The 25,638-nt window shown below is 35.9% G+C and overlaps 1 protein-coding gene across 16 annotated transcripts in view; it reads left to right on the top strand.

The window, feature by feature from the left end:
- Positions 1-25,638, top strand: part of DOCK3 (dedicator of cytokinesis 3) — a 502,472-nt gene that overhangs the window by 328,527 nt on the left and 148,307 nt on the right. For 14 of the 16 annotated variants that reach the window (XM_072786067.1, XM_072786064.1, XM_072786059.1 and 11 more), the window contains 2 exons: positions 7,291-7,332; positions 7,954-8,108. In XM_072786067.1, coding sequence (XP_072642168.1) covers positions 7,291-7,332; positions 7,954-8,108 — 197 coding nt within the window. Of the gene's footprint in view, positions 1-2,699; positions 2,927-7,290; positions 7,333-7,953; positions 8,109-25,638 lie in introns of those variants that run through there. The other 2 variants (XM_072786069.1, XM_072786072.1) reach the window with 2 other exon arrangements.

Raw genomic sequence — 25,638 nt, 5'->3', positions numbered from 1 at the left:
AACACACAAAAGTTAATTGCAAAAGTCAGAATACACTCACAATGAACTATCTGAAAAAGAAATAAAGAAAACAATCCCAATAACAATAGTATCAAAAACAATAAAATTCTTAGGAATAACTTAATCAAGGAACTGAAAGAGCTATACACTAAAAATTATAAGACATTGATGAAAGAAACTGAAGACGATGCAAGTAATTGGAAAGATACCCATGTTTATGAATTGGAAGAAGAAATATTCTTAAAATGTCCATGCTGCATAAATCCATGTATAGATTCAATATAATCCTTATCAAAATGCCAGTGGAATTTTCCAGAATTAGAAAAAAAATCCTAAAATTCAAATGGAACCACAATAGACCCTGTATAGATAAAGCAATCTTGAGAAAGAACAAGGATGGAGGTATCACACTTTCTGATTTCAAATTATATTATAAATTTATAGTAATCAAAATGGTGTGGTACTGGCATAAAAATAGACACACAGACCAATGGAACAGAATTAAGACCCCAGAAGTAGACCCACACATGTATGATCAGCTAATATTTGACAAAGGATCCAATAATATTCAATGGGGAAAGGATTGTCTCTTTAGTAAATATTGAGAAAACTGGATATTCACATTCAGAAGAATGAAATTGTGTCTCTGTCTTAAAATCACCACAAAAATTAACTCTAAATGGATTAAAGCCTTAAATATTAGACCTGAAACTGTGATCTCCCAGAAGAAAACACAGAGCAAAGCTTCTTGACATTGGTGTTGGCAGTGTTTTTTTGAATATACCAAAAGCACAACAGTGAAAGTGAAAATCAACAAGTGGGACAACATTAAAACAAAATAGCTCCTAGTCAGCAAAAGAAACAATCAACAAAATGAAAAGTCAGCCTACAGAATAGGAAAAAATAGGAGTGCCCGGGTAACTCAGTTGGTTAAACATCTGCTTTCAGCTGTTTATCACAGGGTTGTGATCCAGGAGTCCCAGGAATTGAGCCCCAGGTCAGGCTCCCAGCTGAACAGGGAGTCTGCCTCTCCCTCTTTCTTTACCCCTCCCCCCGCTCCTTTCTCTCACTCTCCTTCAAATAAATAAAATCTTTCAAAAAAAGAATTGGAAAAAAATATTCACAAACCATATAGGTGATAAAATTTAATAATCAAAATACACAAGGAACTCCTTAAGTTCAAGAGCAAATAACAAATAATCTGATTTTTTAAATGCGCAAAGGATCTGACTTTTTTCCAAAGAAGACACAAAAATACATGAAAAGGTACTCAGTATCACCAATCATTAGGGAAATGCAAATCAAAAACACAATGAAATATTACCTCATACCTGTTAGAATGCCTGTCATCAGAAAGACAAGGTACGTACAAACTTTCAGTTATAAAATAAATGATTCATGGAGTGGAAAGTGCATCATAGGAAGTATAGTCAATAATATTGTAATAACATCAAATGGTGACAGAAAGTGACTACACAACTTTGGTGAACATTTAATAATAGTATTTTTGAATCTGTGTTATAGACATGAAACTAACATATGTCATTTATATTACAATAATCAAAAATAAAAGAAACAATTTTTAAAAGATGAGATAAATAACAGCAAGGATGTATAGAAAAGAGAACTCTTGGGGCACCTCAGTGGCTTAGTTGGTTGAGTGGCCCACTTATGATTTTGGCTCAGGTCATGATCTCAGGGTCGGATCTCAAAGAGATAACTGCACTTTCTTGTTCATTGCAGCCTTTTTTACAATAACCAAGACACAGAAACAATCTAAGTGTCCATTGATGAGTGAATGGATAAATAAAATATAGTATACATGCAATGGAATATTAATCATACATAATAAAGAATAAAATCCTGCCATTTGTGACAACATGGATAAACCTTTAGAGCATTATACTAAATGAAATAAGCCGGAGAATGACAAACACTTTGTGATCTCATTTATATATGAAATCTAAAAAAGCAGAACCCCAAAACACAGTAGATTGATGGTTTCCAGGGGCTGGGGAGAAGGGAAAATGAGATATTATAAGAGGATTAAGTTCTGGGGATCTAATGTGAAGCATAGTGACTGTACTTAACAGTAGTATATTTTGTACTTGAAAGTTGTTAAAAGAGTAGACCTTAAATGTTCTCACCATACCAATAACAAAAAAGTAATTATGTCAGATGAAGTATGTAATTAACCTTATTGTGGTACTCACTTTGCAGTATTATATATGTATCAAATCATCATGTTCTGTTCCTTAGATTTATATAATGTTTTATGTCAATTATACCTCAATAAAGCTGAAAAAAACTTCTCCAGAACATAGATATGAGTGTCCAGATTGAAAGGGCCTAACAAATATTTAGCACTTAATTATGAAATCTCAGCTCACTAAAGCTGAACGCTTCCAGCAAGAAAAATAAGTCACCTATTAAGGATTTATCATAAAAATAACATTTGTCTTCCTAGTAGTAACGTTGAAGACTAGAAAATAATGAAATATTGCCTTTAAAATTCTGAGGAAAATAAAATTTGACCTAGAATGTTATTTTTATTCAGCTACATTATCAATCAAATGGGAAAGTAGCCTAAAGAAAATTTTGGTCACCCAAATTATCAAAACAAACAAAAAGTCTCTTTAACCATTTTTCAGGAAACTACTGAAGGATAAATTATTTCTTTAAAATGAAGGAATAAACCAAAAGATGCTGTTATGTGCCATCCAGCAAAAGGATTCTGACTACCAGGAGAGGTGCAAAGAATTCTCAGATTACCATCAGAGGGAGGTTCCAGGATGACATTCATGCAATAGACCTGGAGAGTAACTGATTCAGATGAAGGCAGAGGGCAGCCAGGAAACCTCTCCAGGAGGAAAACGACTTCAGACAATATTTGATAGTTTTACCACATGGAGAATGTTTTTCAAAGGTATTTTATTTTAAAAAGAAAAGTATTTTATAGAGTTGTAGGAGGGCATAAGAGAAGATGCTATAGTTTAAATACAACTGAGATTCCAAAGAAAAGCAGAATGTAGTAGAAGAAAGGAAATGTAATTGAAGTACACTATTTGGCTCACCAGTAAACAATATTTAAAAGTTACAATCTTATAAACAAGTTTTAACCAAAGCTTGTGAAATATTAGGAAGATAAATGAAGGGAAATTGATTTAAACAGATGTGGAAATCCTTAGCTGCCATTATAAGAAGCCAGTAGGTAAATCTAAAACTAAATGTGACCTTTAGAAATATTCGACAAATTTTGGAAAAAAAGTTGTAAAAAGTTTGAAGTACTTACTTCTAGGAAATAGTACAGGTGAGTAGAGGACTGATAATTTTATTTCAAGGCTTTTAGGGTTATTTAATTTTTAATACTGTATGCTTATATTATGTTTAGCATACTTAAATGTTAATTTTAAAATGTTAACTTACCAAAAAGGCCAAAGAAAAGTTCAAGCCCCTTTTAATTGTTTTCATTTCATATTGTTTTTTTCTGTATTTTATCCCATGTATTTGCTTTTAGAAAGAACTAGATATAGTGAAGAAAAACCATTTGAAACCAACCTTTTGAAAGTCCATACATTTATTGAAAACCACTTATTTTTATGTTAAATTGCATACAGTAAATAAATGCACAGTAAGTGTTTGGGTTATATTTTAAATTTATCAACAAGTTTCAAAGGAATAACCATTTAGAACATTTTTGTATTAACATTTAAATCTATTACTGGAGGGCAGCCTGGGTGGCTCAGTGGTTTAGCGCCACCTTCATCCCAGGGTGTAATCCTGGAGACCAGGGATGGAGTCCCACGTTGGGCTCCTTCCATGGAGCCTGCTTCTCCCTCTGCCTGTGTCTTTGCCTCTCTCTCTGTCCCTCATGAATGAATAAATAAAATCTTTAATAAATAAATAAAATGTATTTATTACTGGAGATTACAGATTCTATGTGAAACTTTCTGATTAATACTCTGTCACTCATTTTACAAGGAAACCTTTATGAGTAGGATTATACCTTAAGCTGACATTTAGAACATTTTGTTTTTCTTAAAAAAAAAAAAGGCAACAATCCCCTGTGCAAATGATGAGTGGTAATAATTGATAAAAATCTCTTTAAATGCACAAATGGATTTTCTCTTCTATATGACAGGAGCCAGAGGAAGCCACTAATGCTCCTCATTTCTTGCTTCTGCATAGTAACATGTCCAAATCCACTTTTAGCAACAGAGAATTGGTGCTGCCCAAACTAGAAAGCATTTCAAAGGGCAACAACAAAGTATTTATATTAATTTTAATTAGGTATGCCGCTTTGGGGAATGTAGACACTTGAAGGTTGTATAAGAGCTTCTAAATTGTGCGAGGATCTAACAGAGCACTCATGTTATAACCTCCTGTTATGTTATTATCTTTCCACATTAGCATGTGTTGGGAACTGTGTTAGTCTGTTATCTTCCAGTGGTAATTAATATTTTTATTAGATCAGTGTTTGTACTTTCTTTTCTGGACTAAATTAAATGATTGGATTATTTACCAACAATGAAGCATCATTTTATTAGCGATCCTGACTAGATATGTCTTATATTTCCTTGTAAGACCCACAATAGTTAACATAATTCTAAACCTTTATAGCAGGCAATTAATTGTGTTATTCAGCTGAATAGAATGTCTAAAGCAGCAGTGGGTTTTTTTTTTTTTCATATCGGTAGACTTTTGTAGGCTAAATGAACCAGAGACTTCAAAGGGATGAAAATGCCTTCTATATGGAGGAAATTTAGCAGAACAGTAATGTAGTGCATACATTTTTTTTTAATGAGAAAGGAAAATTTATTCCAAACATAAAGGAACACAGAAGCAATTGTAAGAGAATATTTTAATTATCTAGTAATAAATGAGAAAACTTGGCTAAAATAAAAAAGTTTCCCTAGGAAAAGATAAGTTACCCATATTATCAGAAATACGGATTTATTTTATTTTATTTTTAAAGATTTTATTTATTTATTCATGAGAGGCACAGAGAGAGAGGCAGAGACATAGGCAGAGGCAGAAGCAGGCTCCCTGCGGAGAGGCCGATGTGGAACTGGATCCTAGGACCCTGGGATCACAACCTGAGCCAAAGGCAGACAGTCAACCACTGAGCCACCCAGGTGCCCCAGAAATACAGATTTAAAGGAAAGAAGTATTAGTATTTGGCTGACCAGATAGATAGACCTCTGGCCAGCCAAATATTTTATATATACTCACAAAAGTCTTTGAATATTTTATATTATTAATTAGAAAATATAATTATAACATTAACAGCAAGCAATTTTTTGAAGGTTTATAATCAGGAGACAAATTACTGAATGATTAGGTAATCACATCTTCAGCTCTAATATATTAGGCCATATTTTTTTCACAATGACAATATATACTCCCACTAGCAATGTCCATGAAATTCTTAATGAATTTATACTTTTGATGTACTTAGGATATAAAGACAATTAAGATAGGGTTTTTTGCTCCCTGGGAGGGCAGTCTAGAATTGGGTAGCAAACATGGAGACATATACATAATACATTATAGCTCTAATACAGGTGGTGATGGTTCTGAAGAGGGATGTATCAGCTGGCCAGCTGAATACTGCCTGGTAACAGGGAAGTGGTTTTTCCTTATAGTGCCATGAAAGATGTTCCAGAATGCCAGTTTTGATGCCCTTCTCTGGCCACTCATGTGGTGTGCTTTTAGACTGGTTTGAAAGTTCTCCTCAAATTTATGCTTCTGAAATCTAGAATGACATTTGTTATTGTCAACAGGGATGTTTTACACTGAAATTAGCTGTAAAATTCTATATATAGTATAACTGAACATTTATGTTTAAGATTGGTAGTGATTTTTAAGAGTTAATCAGTAAATCCACTTGAGAAGAATGACTTAGTGCAGCCCCTGAAAGTAAAATAAAACCAAGGAAAGTATTTTAGGCCAGTAAACTTCCCAGTAGTATATGGGCCAGTGAACCATAGGAGACTTGATTTTTTTAAACCTTTTTTGCATATGATGCTTTCTTCTTACATCACATTTTATGCGATGATTTCCCAAGCTGATGGTGGCCTATTTTGTGATATTTAATATGTATCATGGAATAATCTAGTCCCAAGAATGAACATTAATAGTCAATAATAATTAACTAATATAGTTAATAATACACATGAATATTTAATAATTGGCAAATACAGCTAGTAAAATACATTTAAATTAATATTTAATTGTATTCAGTTTTCCAAATACATTTAACCCTAAATAAAAGAAATGAAACTATTCTACTTAGCGACCATCCTTCCTACTCATGTGATGTAGAGTAGTTCACCAAATGAGTGCTGTCTCACACTTCTGAGACCCAAAGGAAACAGATAGAAACTCTCATTGTTGAGTTTACCAAGACCAGAGACTGAATTGTTTGAACCCACAATTCTTCCTGGCCAGGGTCTCCTAAATGTGACGGACTTTTCTGTAATAACTACTTATAAAGAAGAATACCAGTAATAATAAAATGAGACTGATCAGCCACTTACAATATAATAGGAACTGTGCCAGGTCAATCTGCACAAAACCCTATGAGGTTGAGTTCAGTACAAAATATTATCCTTACTTTGTAAATCAGCAAACACAAATGTGAGTCAAGATGTAAAACTAAATGTCCTGACTTCTGCAGTTAGGTCCCTAACTAATGTATTGTGCTACATCCTATTATATAACTTGAGCCTCACAATAACTCTATGAGGAAAACAATAAAAGCTTTTATGTTAGTTTTACAGTCAAGGAAAATATCTCTTGGGGAGACTGATTTCATAATTCATTTACATGTAGCTGGGATTGAAATATGCTTTTAACATGAGCCAGCAGCAAAGGAACAGCATGTTTGAGAGGGATTTAAAGACTTCCTCCAGTGTAGAGCCTGAAGAAGCTGGATCTTACAGCTTGGGATGTGGTAGAGGGTGGAGAGAACAGCGCCAAAGCATAAATCCAGTAGCAAGCACCTGTGATTTGACTGGTACTTTGAGCTGGAGAGTTTGAATCCAGACTTTGCCACCTTCTTGCTGTATGATCTTCAGCACATCACTTCTTTACATCAACCTTTAGTTGCCTCAATCAAATACAAATAACATTGTTCTAAAAAGGTTTTCAGAATTAAATGAGAACATATATGTAAAAGATTCCAGAATGCCTAGCATGTAGAGGATGCTTAATAAAAGTTAGTTTCCTTCCCAGTTGAGTGAATTTTTCTTTTTCTTTCTTTCTTTCTTTCTTTTTTTTTTTCTACAGCACTTATCTAGTCGACAGAGTGTCCAGCAAAGCACATCCCAGGTAAGCAGCTTAACTAGATCTCCCAGTCTTTTGCCTCAGCACTTCATTTTAAGAGATCACAGCATGGGAATGCATCAGGCAAGGATAGCCATCACTGACATCTTGATCATGTGATTCCTTTCGTCTAAATAGCCCTGACCTCCAAGCAGATTTGGCCATTCCACTCATTCCTCTGTGCAAATTTACATAAGCACAAATTAAAATAATATGGACTGGGAGACTAAAATGAATCCATCTGGAAGAAAGTAGAATGTCATTTAGAATGGTATCTATTACCATCTAACAATGTAAATCAAGTACATCATCAGGGTGACAGCATCTCCAAGGAATAACTTGGAGGATTTAGAAGTGTGTGACCTGGTGAAGATATATAATTCACTCATAAGTTGGAATTGCTGTTCCCATAGCTCCTTCACTCAGTTTACTTCTCCCAGCTGCATATTTGCTCACCTCAAACCAAGCATATTGATGCAGCACTCCCCTACTAGCAGAAGACACCTCTGTCTCTCTTCAGTGATCCCCTTTGGTAGTATGAAGAGAGTCATTTAGGTTTCATTTTATTTATGGTCAATATAGTGAATAACTAAAGTAGGAATCACTGTTTTTTGCCTTCCTCATTAGGTAGATACAATGCGCCCACGTCATGGGGAAGCCTGTCGGATGCCAGTGCCACACCACTTCTTCCTCAGCCTGAAGAGTTTCACCTACAATACCATTGGGGAAGACACCGATGTCTTCTTTTCCTTATATGATATGAGAGAAGGCAAGCAGATCAGGTAAAAGTTAGTAGAAGTTGTGGTGAGATTGAGACTGTATAAGGATGGTATTGCCTGGGTCATAAGCATTTCTGGCCTTCAGAGAAGATAGATGCACAGAGAAGGAAAAACAAGATAAAGTAACCTCTTACTTAGCTGGGAGTTTTGCCTCAAATCCCAGTGTACCTTGAAGTTGTGTGTGGCCTCTTTTTTATCCTATGCCTATTTCCATATGGAAATTCAAATCTCAGTCTTGGCTGTCACCACCTCAGGGAGAGAAAAGGATGCATTTATTCAGTGCCAGAGGAAACGCATAGGAGAAACACAGAATGAAGCAAATTCAGCAGAGGCCCAGCTCTAGAATGCAGGAAGCCTTGGCCCCTGCCTTACTACAGGTGGAAGAGAGGGTTCACAGGGGAATAGGCTAATGGTGTCTTCCTGTCTGAGAGCAGCCTCAGCCCTCAATGCCATTCCAGCCCTGCAAAGGGGAGAGCATCTTCTGGACAGACAGGAAGGTCGGTCTGACTCCATCATTCCTCTTCTCCTTGGATTGGAAATGAGGCCACAGAATGGGGCTGATACTCAGTAGACCATGTATCTTGGCAGAGCAGTGAAGCAATTAAACATGAGCAACTGCAGCAGCGCTTTCTTCTTGAAAGGTGGAGAGGAGTCAAGGAGACACTCAAGGCTTCGCTTTCATTACAGGCCAGCAAGGCTTTGATGGGGTGATATGATCATTGTAGCCAATTTTAGGGAGTCCAAACACTTCTCTGGTTGTCTTCCAGGTGGGGCAGAGAGAAAATAAACTTGGGGATACTTCTATATTGCTTGGAAACTTCCTGCATTCAGAGTGCTTTATGGGTCTTTTATTTTGCTTTTTTACATAAAACTTGAAAACAGGTGTCCATTTTTCCAAATGTATGTTATATATAGGAAAATTAAGAATGGAAGTTATAACAGTACCCATAAAAAGCAATTAATTAGCATGTTCCACAGTACCTTGACACACCTTGCCCTGAAAATTAAAGCACCTTGCTTCATTTTGGTATAGAGATAAAATGATGAGTTCATTGATGGGAGCATGTGGGTTTTCTTGTCATTGGTGTCTCCCATTATGTGTGTCTAGGAAAGCTGTGGTAGAAGGTAATTGTGGCAGGAATAGTAGCTACAGCTGCTGTGCACAGGCAAGAAAACTTCAGGCCAGGGCTATGTGGATGCAGATTCTTGCTGCCTCTGTATTTCTAGTAGGCCAGATTTGTAAACTTTATTACTTATTTTTGTATGTGGAAGAATTCTTTTCAAGCTAAGTTATATGAGAAAGCTCAATAAATGAAATAGAACTACTTTACTATTGGAGGGAAAAGGTAAATAATAGGAATCTCACTATGCCCTTTCCCCCACTCAGTGCTGTGTGTAACCACTGAAAGCCCTTGGATTGCAGTTTGAAAACCAGAGTACCCTACTTTATCATCCTTGAGTGCTAGTGTCTTCTCTTTCCATGATCCCAGTACATGCCCAATACATGCTTTATAGGGCTTACTGCACAGAGAAGATCCACACCCAGCAGAGACACCCCTGCTCTGGTTTATAATCCATGCAGGATCATAAGTGCATCATGCATCACTTATTATTTTATAATTGAGCCTCAAGAAACAATAAGACATTTTAAAAGAAGAAAGTAAAAAAAAATCTTTTGTAGAGTTGCTAGAAATGTTTTGCTCATTTAAAAATCCCTATTATTAGAGAACTATACCACCTTTCCATTCATATAATAAACCTGTAAGGTCCTTAGTTGAAAATAACCATTTACTTTTAGTTTTAAGAGTGAACTAATAAGCAGAATTTTATTTTATTATTTTATTTTATTTTATTTTGCAGAATTTTAGATCTAGGTTTTATTGGTAAGTGTTCCTTCTTCTTTCCATTAGCATTTGTATAGTTGTATAAGCCCTCAAAAATTTTAGTTCATTGAGCTGATGATACCAGCTAAGTTTGCTATCATAATGATTAGGCATATATTACTTCCTAGAAGCAGTTATTGGAAATCATGCAAGGTTAGGGATATATTACATTAGGTGCACAGAGTGTTGATACAAAGCAATCAGATTATCAATCAAACAGTGCTAGTCTAGTATTTGGTATTGCCAGGACACTCTCACCTCTGTGCCAAAAAGTATACGTGAGCAGGGGGAGCTGGCTAAAGAGAGGACCAGATGTTCCTGCACGCTGAGTCTCATTGCTGATCTTACAGGCAAACCTAGAGAGGCTCCCATGAATGACAAACTGCAAACCTGCATAGCACATCCTGATAGATATTGACTGATGAGTATTAAAAAGATCTGCAGGAAGGAGGAAACAGCAGCTGGTAGGGCCTTAGTAGCTGTAACTGGTTTTGTGACATTTTATCATTGTGTACAAAATCATAAATATTTAGCCTTGAAATCTAAATCTCCGATTAAGACCTCTCCCCTGAGCTTCAGAGTTTCATTTTCTTTTTCCTACCAGACATCTGTCCTTGGATGTCCCTCAGATATTTCTACCTCAGGATACCTAAACTTAATTCATTTTCTTTCCTCACACACATATTTCCTTTTGTGCTCCTTAAATCAAGTGAAAGGCATTATCATTTGCTCAGAGATCCATGTCAGAAACTTTGGCATCCTCTTAGGCTCCTGTCTCCTTCCCTTCTCAATTAATCGCTATATCTTAGCAACTTCTGTCTCCCGAATATCAATCAGATCACTCCCCCTACTCCATCCCTGTTGTCATCCCAGATCCTTCACGTTTCTACCAAATACAGATTCCCTGAATCTACTGACTACCCTGAGTTATTGTCCACAGCCACCACCATACTTAACCTTTTAAAAATGCAAACTTCATGTCAGCTCTCAGTTAACCTACAGCCCTTGTTACTTAATGTGATATAAAAGGACCAGCATGATATAATTCTATTTCTTTAACCTTATTTCCTACATCTTGGTGACTTAGTTGTCTTTCCTTAAACATACCTTGCTCTTTGATGCCTCTCTATCCTTGTTGGCTTGGTAATTTCCTGTCCATTGAAATTCAGCTATACGAAACCTTCCTCAATATTTATGAGTATAGTCCGGCCCTGGGACTTCATTGTGCACATGTTAACACCCTGTACCTAGCTTTATTCCATAATTAGATGTGAAATTGTAATTACACACATGCATGTAGATTTCCCCGACTGGAATAGGAGCATTCTTGTGGTCTTTGTACCATCCCTCCCACCCCCTGCCCCAGTACTAAGCACAGGACTTTGGATATTAGAGCATTAAATAAATATTTATTGAGTGAGTGAATGAATAATCATTCATCTGTCAAATAAGTACTGATCGAGAAATTTTTATTTAGTTGAATATTTTGGCAAGAATTTCTTGTTTGTGGGCCCCTGTAATAATTGTTTGGGATTTAGAGGTTAAAAAGGAATGTCCCTGACCCTGAGGAGGTCTGATCAGGGCACTACAGGATTTCTAGAAGGTGTGACAATATATTTTCCCAATTTTAAGTATCAAAGCTAAGTGGAAAAGTAAGATTAAGGCATATATATGTCTTACTGAGATGCAGCAAGACTTTAAGCACAATAAACAGTCAGGAAAAAACAAAAAATACAATCTTTTTAGATAGAAGCTTTTACTGAGTTTTTTAGGCTAAAAAAGTGAGCAGTCTTACGTAAATCATTGGTTGTTGGTTTTTTTCTAATCAATTACATATTAGACCTTGCTTTGTATTTAGAATTAAACTATAGTGTGGGAAAGAGATACAGTCAACTTTACCATGTAATACACTGAGAGAGACAGCTTTTTCTGTCATAGTGAGCTAGATCAGTTGTCACCAAGGTTTTGAATTCCATATTCAAAGAACAATTTTTTAAAAAAGAAGTTAGAGAAAAAGAGGATCATTGAAAGGCTGTGAAGCCAGGCTCTTGGAGAAAATGAAAGTAGTATAATTAAGAGTGGTCAGGATCTAGATAATGTGCTAATTCATTTGTTCAGCAGATATTTATTAATCATCTACTAGCCATTAGGATAGAACCTAGGGATACTGAGGTGAACAAGAGAAATACCTGCTTGTCTTCCTAGAGCTCATGATTTATAAGAGAGAACACTTCTTTCTACTAGAGAGATCACTAAACATATGATGACATGAATAAGTATATTAGTTTTAAAAATGTGATAGGTGCTATGAAGGAAAATCATGCAGAGTGCTCTGAAACCTCATGTGAATTGTAGTGAGAGGAGGCACTTATGGCATCCATGTTGAAGGCTTAAAGTATGAGTAAACAGAAAGAGTAGATAATGAGATCTAGACAGAAGGCCTGATGCATGGAAAAACTGTATTCAGAGAACTGAATGGCATTCAGTGTTGCTAGAATGTTGCAAATGAGAAAAGGAAAGAATATATAAAGAGGGGATTGAAGAGATAGTCAAGGATCAGATTATACAGGACCTTATTGCCATGAATGCATTTTGGATTTTATTGTAAATTCAAGAAGAGAAGATACTCAAGCACAAAAAGTAGCAAAGACAAAAGCATGAGTCAGACACAACAAAGACACCAAAGTATATATGCAGGTAATTAGAAGAGGTTATTAGAGACAGGAAGAGGTTTGTATTGACAGTAAGCTTATGAATAACCCTTATGAATCCTTGAGCAAGGGGATGACATGAATGACATGCTGAAAATGATGAGTTGATATTATCATAGTGGTAATATATAGGTTAAATTAGAAAACAGGTAAGTTAGAAGCTGTTGCAGCCATGAAGTGATAAAGCCCCAGGATAAGGAAACTAGTAGTAAGATAAGAGAAGATAGGGCATCATGCCCAGCCTTGTTACCTCTATAGCCTGACTTCCTATTGTTCCCCTTGATCACTCTACTTTATACTGGCCTCTGCTATTCCCTGAAATATAACATGTTTCTACTTTAGGGCCTTTCTTTGCATCTGCTATTTCCCAGATATCATCACGGTGCTTGCATCCTCACCTTCTTAGGTTTTTACTCAAATATCATCCTTTCAGGCTTTTCCTGGCCACCCTATCTAGAATTGAAACTATCAGGGATACCTGGGTGGCTCAGTCAGTTAAGCGTTTGCCTTCAGCTCAGGTCATGATCTCAGGGTCCTGGGATCACCACCTCCACATCAAGCTCCCTGCTCAGCAGAGAGTCTGCTTCTCCCTCTCCCTCTGCACAATCCCCCACTTGTACTTTCTCTCTCTCTCAAATAAAATTTTAGAATTAAAATCATCATTACCCGGCAGCCCCAGTGGCCCAGCAATTTAGTGCCGCCTTCCGCCCAGGGCGCAATCCTGGAGACCCGGGATCAAGTCCTGCGTTGGGCTCCCTGCATGGAGCCTGCTTCTCCCTCTGCCTGTGTTTCTGCTTCTCTGTGTGTGTGTGTGTGTGTGTGTGTGTGTGTGTGTGTCTCATGAATAAATAAATAAAATCTTTTTAAAAAATCATCATTACCACCATTTCCCACATACACATGCATATTCTCAGTGTCTTTTCCTTGTTTTATGGGTTTTTTCTTTTTTAGCACTTAGCACCATCTAGAATACTAAATAGCTTACATATTTACCTTTTTTATTATCTGTTTTCCATCACTGGACTGTAAGCACTATGAGAACAGATTTTTTAATCTTATTCACCAGCAAATCCCCTGAACCTAACAGAGTATTGGCATTTGGTAGGTACTCAATAATTATTTGCTGAAACGATTAGTTCTACTAAATGTAACAATAAACTTAGTTATTCCTCTTAATCACTTTTTCTATTTCTAAAACCTGTAATTCAGTGGGTTTGTTTTTTTGTTTTGGTTTGTTTGTTTGTTTGTTTTACTTTGGAGACAGAGAGTGGTGCTATAATTATTGAAGCCAGCTGAGTGAAGGAAATGAGTTCAATTTGGGATTTGTTGAGTTTGAAGTGATAACTAAATAACCCACAGGTCATGTGGTGGGGGCATCTGGGATACAGGTAAGATGTCACAGAAATGAGAATTTTCATGGGAATAGTTTCTGCATACAGAAACAAAGCTATCTGAAAAAGTGAGAACATGTGAGAAGAGCAAAGGGCAAAAAAGAGAATATTTCAGTCATTAAGAAAACATTTTATGTATACCTAACATGTACAATAATCTACTGCCAAATAATTTAGAAAGTCATTTAAGGTTGGAGAATAAATGCCAGTGAAAAAGAAACTGAACACAACTGGAAGCATCATAGTACTTGAATTCAAAATATATTACAAAGCTACAATAATCAAAACAGTATGGTACTGGCATAAACACAGACATAATGACTAATGCAACAGATCAGAGAGCCCAGAAAGAAACTTACACATAAACAGTCAACTGATCTTTGAGAAGGGTACCAAAAATACACAGTGGGAAAAGGATAGTTTCTTCAATAAATGGTGTTGGGAAAACTGGATATCCATATGCAAAGGAATGAAATTTTTCACACCATTCCCCAAAATTAACTCAAAGTGGATTAAAGACTTAATGCGTAAGACATTAAATCTTAAAACTCCTATAAGAAAACACAGAGAGACAGCTTATTGACCTTGACCTTGGCAATGATATTTTGCATATGACACCAAAAACACAAGCTTTTTTGCAAAAAATAGACAAATGAGATTATATCTGACTAAAAATTTTATTCTGCACAGCAAAGGAAGAAACAGACAAAAAAATTAAAAAGCAGCTTTATGATATTGGCAAAAATATTTTCAAACCGTGTATCTGGTAAAGCATTAATACTCAAAATATATAAGGAAATCCTACAGCTCAGCAGTGAAAAGAAAACCCATTTTAAAAATGGGCAAAGGAAAAAAAAATAAAAATAAAAATAAAAATAAATAAAAATGGGCAAAGGAACTGAGTAGACATCTCTCCAAAGAAGACATACGTATGCATAAGCAATAGGCTATGAAAAGATGTTCAACATGACTAATCAACAGGGAAATGTAAATCAAAATCACAGTGAGATATCACCTCACACCTATTAGAATACCTATCATCAAAAACCAAAAGATAACAAGTATTGGGAAGAGTGTGGAGAAAAGGGAACCCTTGTACACGTTAGTGATGTAAATTGGTACAGCCAGTGTGGAAAACAATATGGAGACTCCTCACAAAATAGAAAATAGAATTACCCTATGATCTAGCAATCCCATCTTTACATACACACACACACACAATTTAAATTAGAATCTCAAAGAGATAGCTGTACTCCCATGTTCATTGAGTATTGTTTACAACAGCAAAGACATGGAAATAACCTAAATGTTCATCAGTGGATGGATGTATAAAGAAAATGTGGTATATACGTACAGTGGAATATTGTTCAGCCTTAAAAAAAGAAAGACATACTCCCATTTGCAACAATGTGGATGAACTTGGAGGGCATTATGTTTTGTGAAATGACCCAGACATAGAAGCGCAAATATTACGTGATACCACTTATATGAGGAATCTAAAATAGTCAAACCCATAGGGGCAGAGAGTAAAATCATGATTGTCAGATCCTTGAGGGGGAGAAGGAAAATGCAGAGGTATTCGGTACAAAGTTCCAGTTACATGAAGTAAGTCCTAGAGCTTTATGTACAGCATAGTGTTTATGGTTGACAGTACTGTGTTGTGTTTCTTAAAATTTGCTAAGAGGGTAGATCATATCTTGTATTTTTATCTCACACTATAAAAAATAGTAATAATTAGAGTGGGAGGAAACTTTTAAAGGTGATGCATATGTTCATGGCATAGATTGTGGTGCTGGTTTCATGGGTATATACTTACCTACAAACTCATTCAGTGTATACATGAAATATATACAACTTTTCATGTCAATCATACTTCAATAAAGTGATTAAAAAAAGAAATATGGGGCGATGTGAATTTTCCTAGCAAGTGTTGCACCTGATAACAATCTAAGAGTTACTAGCTCAAATGTTATATGTATCACATAACCAGTATGACAAACATTATTCATGCTCTGAAACAGAATTTTCTAAGATAACCAGTGATCTTATTACAGAAAAATAAAATTATCTTTCCTTCTGAAGAAAAAAAATAGGAGGAACTAACCTTACTCCCTTCTTTTTTAAATGGCATTTATCACTTCCTATATTCTACATAGGTTAGTCATTTATCATGTTTATCACTTAACTGTTTCCTCATTTTACCTTTTTAAATAAAAGCTCCTCCTGGGCAGTGATGTTTTTATTTTGTTTACTGAGGTACCCAAGTGCCTAAACCAGTGCTTGCCACCTATTAAGTGCTCAATAAATATTTGTTGAATAAATGAGTGTAACTATCTAGAATGTAGCAAAGACACATAAGGAGATGAAAAATGAAAGAAGTATTATGGGACATGGAGAATAGAATGAGAGTATAATAAACACTAACTAGAATCACAGAACAATAGAAAAGAGTGAAAATTTTCATTACTGATGAAAGACATAAACGCACAAATAAAAGATTGCTTATTTGCTTTGCTCTCATAAGATTTTTCCTCAGGAACCATGCACTCTTTGACAGTTGTCAGAGGATGGAAAAGCCAAAGTTGTTAAATAGAAATTGTTCTCTTCCCCACCATTTCACTCTATGGTGATGGTGAATTTAGAACATCTAAGTTGGGCCCAAATGCTTTGTTCTTAATGGATATAGTATAAATTGGGGAAAGACATGAAGCTCACTGATGATTTATGGTGTTTTGATTAAAGGTGTCACCACCACAACAATCAAAAAAAACTTTTGAACTAATTGACTTTTTTTAAAAAATATTTTTATTTATTTATTCAGAGAGAAAGAGAGACAGGCCAGAGACACAGGCAGAGGGAAAAGCAGGGTCCATGCAGGGAGCCCGACGTGGGACTCGATTCCGAGTCTCCAGGATCACATCCCGGGCTGCAGGCGGCGCCAAACCGCTGCACCACCGCGGCTGCCCCTAATTGACTTCTTATTTATTTATTTATTTATTTATTTATTTATTTATTTATTTATTTATTTATTTATTTATGATAGTCACACACACAGAGAGAGAGAGAGAGAGGCAGAGACATAGGCAGAGGGAGAAGCAGGCTCCATGCACCGGGAGCCCAACATGGGATTCGATCTCAGGTCTCCAGGATCGCGCCCTGGGCCAAAGGCAAGCGCCAAACCGCTGCGCCACCCAGGGATCCACCCTAATTGACTTCTAAAGAAAGCACTGTTGGACACAGATACAATTAAAATTTAAGAAATAAAGTTGTTCACAAACCCCTAGATTCTCTAATCCAACATAGAGTCAGATGTGACCTTAAGTACGGTCAAAGACTGCCATTGACAGTGCACATTACTCTCATGGAAGAGCCATGATACAGCTGTTTCTTTAGCTACCTCCACATTGCTGGCCTTTGTGGGCAGCTGCCTAAACATTGCATAAATGTTTGTCGGTGCGTGGATGCCTTCCTGTGCCCCTGTTTTGTTGAGTACCTCCTCCATGTTTACACATCAATTGTTAACAAACCAGATCATTGGCAAGTAGCCCCTCACCCCCCAAAAAATGAAAAATAAATTATTTACATTTTGAGATTGGGATGCTAGAAAAAGAAAAATAAAGTAAACCTAATGAAAGCAGAAGAAAAAAAATAATAATAGAACTTAAAGGGTCAATATAATAAAAGCTGATTATCTGATATACCTTTTTTTTTTGGAAAAATGCCTATTCAGATCCTCTGCCCATTTTTTAATTGGATCACTTTTTTTGATGTTGAATCCTGTTAGTTCTCCATATATTTTGGATACTAAGCCCTTATCAGGTATATCATTTGCAGATATCTTCTCCCATTCTTTCTGTAGGTTGTCTTTTTGTTTTGTTGATGGTTCCTTTGCTGTACAAAAGCTTTTTGTTTTGATGTAGTCTCAGTAGCTTAATTTGGTTTGATTTCTGAGGAGACATATCAAGATTTGGTTTGACTGAGGAGACACATCAAGAAAAATGTTCTGTGGCTGATGTCAAAGAAAGGACTGCCTGTGTTTTTTTTCTAAGAGTTGTATGATTTGTTGGTATGGAACTGTTGGTGAGGTTGCAAATTGGTGTAGCCACCGTAGAAAACAGTATGGAGGTTCTTTAAAAAACTTAAAATACAATTACCATGTAATCCAGTAATTCCACTACTAGATCTTTACCCAAAGAAAATGAAAACACTAGTGAAAAGCTATATGCATCCCTATGTTTATTGTAGCATTATTTACAACAGCCCAGATATGAAAACAACCCAAGTGTTCATCATTAGATGAATGGATAAAGAAGATGTGGTATGTGTACACATACACACACACACACAATGGAATATTACTCAGACATTAAAAAGAATGAAATCTTGCCATTTGCAAAAATATGGATGGACCTAGAGGATATAATGCTAAGTGAAGTAGGTCAGACAGAAAGGACAGGTTACATAATTTAGCTCATATATGGAATTTAAGAAACCAAACAAAGAGACAAAAAAAAAAAAAACAGACTCTTAAATATAGAGAACAGACTGGTGGTCACCAGAAGGGAGGTGGGGAAGGGGAGGAGTGAAAAAGAAGATGAAGAGTACACTTATCTTGATGAGCACTGAGAAATGTATAGAATTATTGAATCATCTTATGGTATACCTGCAACTAATATAACACTGTATGTTAATTATCTTCAATTTAAAATAATTTAATAGGCATACCAATAGCAAGAGTAATCAAGAAAAGAGACACAGATAAGCTATAAATATTAAAAATTAAATGGAACACATTTATTTAAATTGAGGTAAGGTTGACATAGCATAAAATTAATTATTTTAAAATGAATAGTTGAGTACCATTTATTATATTCACAGTGTTGTACAACCATCACCTCAGTCTACTTCCAAAATATTTTCATACCCCAAAAGGAAACCCTGAATCTAAAAAGCAGTTATTCTTTATTTCCCTCCTCAGGCCACCCTTGCTTATAGCTCTTGGCAGCCACCAGTCTACATTCCATTGTTATAGATTTATGTATTCTAGATATTTCACATAAATCATATCATATAAAAATATGTGATCACTAATTTCACGTATAATATTTTTTAAGGTTCATTCATGTTGTAGCACATAGCATCAGTACTTCATTTCTTTATATGGCTAATTAATATTCCATTGTATGGATATGCCATGAATTATTTATTTGTTCATTCACTGTTGAATAGTTGCACTGTTTCTACCTTTTGGCTATTGTGAATAGTACTACTGCAAACATATATGTGTATGTATTTGTTTGATTGCCTGCCTTCTATTCTTGTAGTTAAATATCTAGAAGTGGAACTGCTGGGTCATATAGTATTTCTATGTTTAACTTTTGAGGAACTGCCACACTGTTTTTCACAGAGATGTAACCATTTTACATTCCCACCAGTGATGTGTGAAGGCTCCAATTTCTGCATATCCACAGCAACACTTGTTCTTTTCTCTTTTTTTTTTTATTCTAGCTATCCTGCAGGGTATGAATGTGAATTAGTACCTCATTGTGGTTTAATTTGCATTTTAATGGTAACTAATGATGTGCACATCTTTTCATGTATTTATTCCCCATTTGTATATATTCTTTGGAGAAATGTGTATTCAAGTTCTTTGCCTATTTTTAATTAGATTACTTGTCCTTTTTTCTTAGAAATTTAAAATATATTTTTAACTGAATATTTTGTTTTCAGTTTTTATTTAAATTCCAGTGAGTTAACATATAGTGTAATATTAGTTTCAAGTATAGAATGGTGATGTGTCACTTACATAAAACATCCAGTGCTCAGGATCCCTGGGTGGCGCAGCAGTTTGGCGCCTGTTTTTGGCCCAGGGCGTGATCATGGAGACCCGGGATCGAATCCCACGTCGGGCTCCCGGTGCATGGAGCCTGCTTCTCCCTCTGCCTATGTCTCTGCCTCTCTCTCTCTCTCTCTCTCTGTGACTATCATAAATAAATAAAAATTTTTAAAAAATCCAGTGCTCATCACAAGTGCCCTCCTTAACACCCATCACCCATTTAGCTCATCCCCCCCTCCTACCCCCCCAACTCTCAGTTCTCTAAGAAAAAGAGTCTGTTTTATACTTTGCCTGTCTCTTTCTCTTCCCCTCTATGTTCATGTGTTTATTTCTTAAATTCCACATGTGAATGAAATCCTATGGTATTTATCTTTCTCTGACTGACTGACTTTGCTTAGCATAAAACACTCTTAGCTCTACCCACATCTTTGAAAATGGCAAGATATCGTTCTTTTTGATGGCTGAGTAATATTCCATTGTATAGATATACCACAAGCTCCTTTTTTCCAATTTCTTTTTTTTTAATTTTTATTTATTTATGATAGTCTCACAGAGAGAGAGAGAGAGAGAGAGAGAGAGGCAGAAACACAGGCAGAGGGAGAAGCAGGCTCCATGCACCGGAAGCCCGATGTGGGATTCGATCCCAGGTCTCCAGGATCGCGCCCTGGGCCAAAGGCAGGCGCCAAACCGCTGCGCCACCCAGGGATCCCTCCAATTTCTTTATACATTCTTCAGTTGATGGACATTTGGGCTCTTTCCATAATTTGGCTATTGTTGATAATGCTGCTATAAACAACCAATTTTTAAAAAATTTCATTCCAGTGTAGTTAACATACAGTGTTATATTCGTTTCAGGTGTACAATATAGTGATTCAACAATTCCATATATCACCTAGTGCTCGTCATGACACATATACTCCTTAATCCCCATCACCCATACCCCAATCCACCTCCCCTCTAGTAACCATCAATTTTTCTGTATAGTTAAGAGTGTGTTTCTTGTTTTGCCTCTTTCTCTTTTTTTCCCTTTGCTCATTTATTCTTTTTCTTAAATTCCACATCTGAGTGAAATCATATAGTATTTGTCTTTCTCTAACTTATTTCACTTAGCATTATACTCTCTAGCTCTATTCATGTTGATGCAAATGGCAAGATTTCATTCTTTTTGATAGCTGAGTAATATTCCATTGTGTGTTTGTATGTGTGTATGTATGTGTGTGTACACACACACCCCATCTTCTTCATCCATTCATCCATTGTTGGACACTGGGCTACTTCCATAATTTGCTGTTGTAAATTATGCTGCAATAAACATAGGAGCCTTTATCCCTTCAAATTAGTATTTTCTTAATCTTAGGGTAAATACCCAGTAGTACAATTACTGGGTCATGGGGCAGTTCTGTTTTAAATTTTTTGAGAAACATTTATATTGTCTTCCACAGTGGCTGTACCATTTTGCATTCCCACCAACAGTGCACAAGTGTTCCTTTTTCTCCACATCCTCACCAGCACTTGTCATTTCTTGAGTTTTTAATTTTAACCATTCTGACAGGGGTGTGGTGATATCTCATTGTCATTTTGATTTGCATTTCCCTTGATGAGTGATGTTGAGCATCTTGTCATGTGTCTGTTGGCCATCTGTATGTCTTTGGAGAAATATCTGTTCATATCTTCCATTCATTGTTCAATTGGATCATTTGTTTTTTGGTAGTTGTATAAGTTCTTTATATATTTTGAATACTAATCCTTCATCAGATATGTCATTTGCAAATATCTTCTCCCATTCCATAGTTTGCCTTTTAGTTTTGTTGGTCATTTTCTTTGCTGTGCAGAAGCTTTTTATTTTTATGAAGTCCCAATAGTTATTTTTGCTTTTGTTTCCCTTGCCTTGAGGACTTACCTAGAAAGATGTTGTTATGGCTGATGTCCAAGAAGTCACTGCCTTGGCTCTATTGTAGAATTTTTATTGTTTCAGGTATCACATTTAGGTTCTTAATTAATTTAGAGTTTATTTATGTGTATGGTGTAAGAAAGTGGTCCCGTTTCATTCTTTTTCATGTAGCTGTCCTATTTTCTCAACACCATTTGTTTGAAGAGACTGTCTTTTTCCCATTTCATTCTTGCCTCCTTTGCTGAAGATTAATTGACCATATAATTGTACGTTTATTTCTGAATTTTCCCTTCTGTTCCATTGATCTATGTGTCTGTTTTTATGCTAGTACCATACTGTCTTGACCACTATAGCTTTGTAATATAACTCGAAGTCTGGAATTGTGATACCTCCAGTTTTGTTTTTCTTTTTCAAGATTGTTGTTTGTCTTTTTGTTGAGTTGTAAGAGCTCTTTGTATTTCCTGAATACTAGATACAGATATATAATTTGCAAATATGTTCCCCATTCTGCTGGTTGTCTTTGCACTTTCTTGATAATGTCCTTTGATGCACAACAGTTTTTAATTTTGATGAAGTCCACTTTATCTGTTTTTTTTTTCTTGTGTTGCTTGTGTTTTTGGAGTCATAGAACACATTTTTTTAATTGTATACCTATACTGTGAACAACTTGACATCAATAAACTTGGGTTCATATATGAGTGTTATTTTTGTAATAGCAGATATCTTGAAGCAGTCTAAATGTCTATAAGTAGAGAGATAACTAAATAATAGTATAACCTTTGAAAAGATTGAGGTGAAAGAAGTGAGAGAGGAACTGAATTAATTTTCAATTGTTGCACAGCAAAGTATAGCAAATTTTATGGATAAAAGAATACCAATATTTTTAGTTCACTATTATGTCAGTTAGAAGTCTGCCAAGACATGACTGGGTTCTCTGCTCAGGGTACCACAAAGCTGAAGTCAGAGTGTCAGCTGGGCTGCATTCTAGTCTGAAAACTCTGAGGGGAATATGGTTCCAAGATCTTTGGTTGTTGTTGGCAGGATTCAGTTTCTTGTAGTTGTAGGACTGAAGTTCCATTTCCTTGCTGGCTTTCAGCTAGGAGCTGCTCTCAGCAGCTAAAGGTCACCTGCTTTCCTTGCTATGCAGCCCCTTTCATCTTTAGGTTATCAGCAGTGCAGTGAATCTTTTCCATGCTTGGAACCTCTGACTGTCTTTTCTGCAATTAGCAGAAGAAAATTCTGCACTTTTAAAAGATTCATGGCACAAGTCGTACTCACCCAGTCAGCCTCCCTATCTTGCATTCAATTGTGTCATATAACATAACCTAATCATGAGAGTAAATGCCACCATATTTACAGTCACAGGGATTATGAAACTCCAAGATTGAGGAGGAAATTTTGGGGGACCATATTAGAATCTGCCTACAGCAGGGATTATCTCTACATCAACCTGTTCTATATATTTTTAAAGTTAGTGAAATATTCTTCAGTGAAAACAGCAAGTTTACAGTTGTATGTTTAGTATGGGTTATATTTGTGGGGGTCAAAAATATATGTCTGTATGCATATAATGTACATTATAATCTTCAATAATTTTTAAGGGACTAAAATTCCTAAAAAGAATTCTTGAACTGACAGACATTTAAAGTTTTGGTAGTGATACTTTCTTAAAGTGACTGGCAACTTTCTTAGGAGAGAGACAATTATAGGAAGTTATAACAAACACTGACTTTGCTATATGAGTAGATAAATAGACCAGAATGTTTCATTTATATTTCTCCCCTTCATCAAATGGCCAGCTCCAGATGTCAGTGTGGAATATACATCTGCTTTGTGTTAAGTGACAATTAGGTAATAGAAGAAGAAAGCCTATAAAAGGCCAGAGTTTAAAATGTCCTTTGTATTTTTCCCCAATATCATAGGTTCCCCGTCTATAAAAGGAATGCATTGCCTTAATTTTTTTCTGAATACATATCTGTTAAGATCATTAACCGTTATCTTAATCTAGTTAATAATTACCACATAATTACCTCCTCAAAATAGTACAAATAATTTTTTTTTTAGAATTGAATTTGTGTTATGGTTTATATTTGGTTCTGTATGGATTCACTTATTCTATTATGTGAATTTCCTTTTTCATGCAAGGAGTGTTATTGGGTAACTAGCTTATTTTTTGTGTACCTCTGGTTACATGCTGGCCCTCTCTTAATGTGCCTAGTTTTCTTGCTGGCCCTTTACCAATTTAGCAAAGTGCTCTAAATTCTCAGGGTACCAGTGATTGATTTCATCACTCAACTGGCTTTCCCTAAAGAGCCTTCCGTATGCCAGATTTTTCTGCTAGGCTTTGGGAACACAAAGTTGCCTTCAAAAACTTCATCTTTTCTTTATTATCACATGAAAACACTTATGTTAGCTATCTTCTCATAGCTGCTGTGCAAAGCAAGCTAAAATGCTTATTTATTATTCTCCTAGAGTTTATTCAGCTTTTGAATACCCTTGTGTGGAATTAACTTTTTCTTGAAAATCAGCTGTTTCTATAGTTGAAGTACAGAACTCTCCTTGAGAGTCCAGTGTGCTACTCAAATGAGATAATTTGCCTCTGTGAAAATCTCAGGTGTTATGGAGAGGAATTTTCTTTTAAAATGATGTGTGAGAATTTTGTTTATTAAGTCAAACAGTTTTGCTTCCCTCTGCGAAAAAGGTCATGTCTTACAATACAACTGGATCTTACTGGCAGGAGCTCAGACAGCCAGTGAGGGACCTGAAGTTCAGTCCTGGTCCTTCCACTCAGGGCCCCATGGTATGGTCTACCCTCCTTTAACTTGGTCTGGGACATAGCCTCCAGCTCACTACCCAACATTCCACTCCCCACCTCTCCCTCTACCCCCCACCACCACCCCACTCCCAGTCCAAGGATTTTCCTGTGAGTCCCAGGAGAAATAAGAGGAGCTAGTACCCTGGCTTAGGTGACTGTCACCATCACTTTCCTTTTCTATTCTGATCTCTAGAGTCATTGTCAATATGCATATCTTCCTTGGATATTAGAGATCTATGGATATGAAAATTAGCTCACTCTCTCTCATATAAAGAAAGCCAGGGACCTGTGGATGGAGAAACCCACACACAAATATTTGAGTGAATCTCTATATAATCCTATTATTTTGCAAGTTTTTTCATTAATATATTTTCTTATGTAACACAAAATTGAAAATATGGAATGAATGTAAATCTGGTTTAAACCTAATATATTTCATTCCAGTGGCCAAGCCAACCCAGCATGCTTTCATATATATGCCCAGGGCATCAGGTCTTGTTCAGAAACGTTAAAGTGAAAATCTGCTAAGGAATACACAAAGTGAAACTTCCTTTAGACATGTACTTTGGTCTATGGTTAAACCCATGTCTTTTTTCATCTGAGAATAACATTAGAAGTTGCCAGTGGTTATCATGCTCTGAGTTTAGCTGTCAGGCGACAAAAAAATTTTAATACAGTGTGTTACAGAGTTTAAATGAAAACAGTTAAAGAAATGGTCACGTTCTTTAAGAAGATCTTTGTTTAGAAGAAATTTGCTTTCTGCTCTATTTAGATGATAATGCACAGTGCAACTAATGCTTCTGACCTAAGTTCAAAAAAACAAAAAATATCCCTGCCTAGAGAGGCTTATGGAGAATTAAGGGGTACCAGAAGTAGAAGTTATAGTAGATTGGTGTAGTCGTTTATTTATAAATCAGATATTTAATTTGCAGTTACTATGTGCTTCCACTGCTACAGTCTCTAGAGATATGGCAGTGAATAGAACACACAAAAATTCCTGCTCTCG

This window comes from Canis lupus, chromosome 19, assembly GCF_048164855.1.
Source record: "Canis lupus baileyi chromosome 19, mCanLup2.hap1, whole genome shotgun sequence".
Taxonomy (NCBI): domain Eukaryota; kingdom Metazoa; phylum Chordata; class Mammalia; order Carnivora; family Canidae; genus Canis; species Canis lupus.
This window is presented reverse-complemented; position numbering and strand designations above follow the sequence as displayed.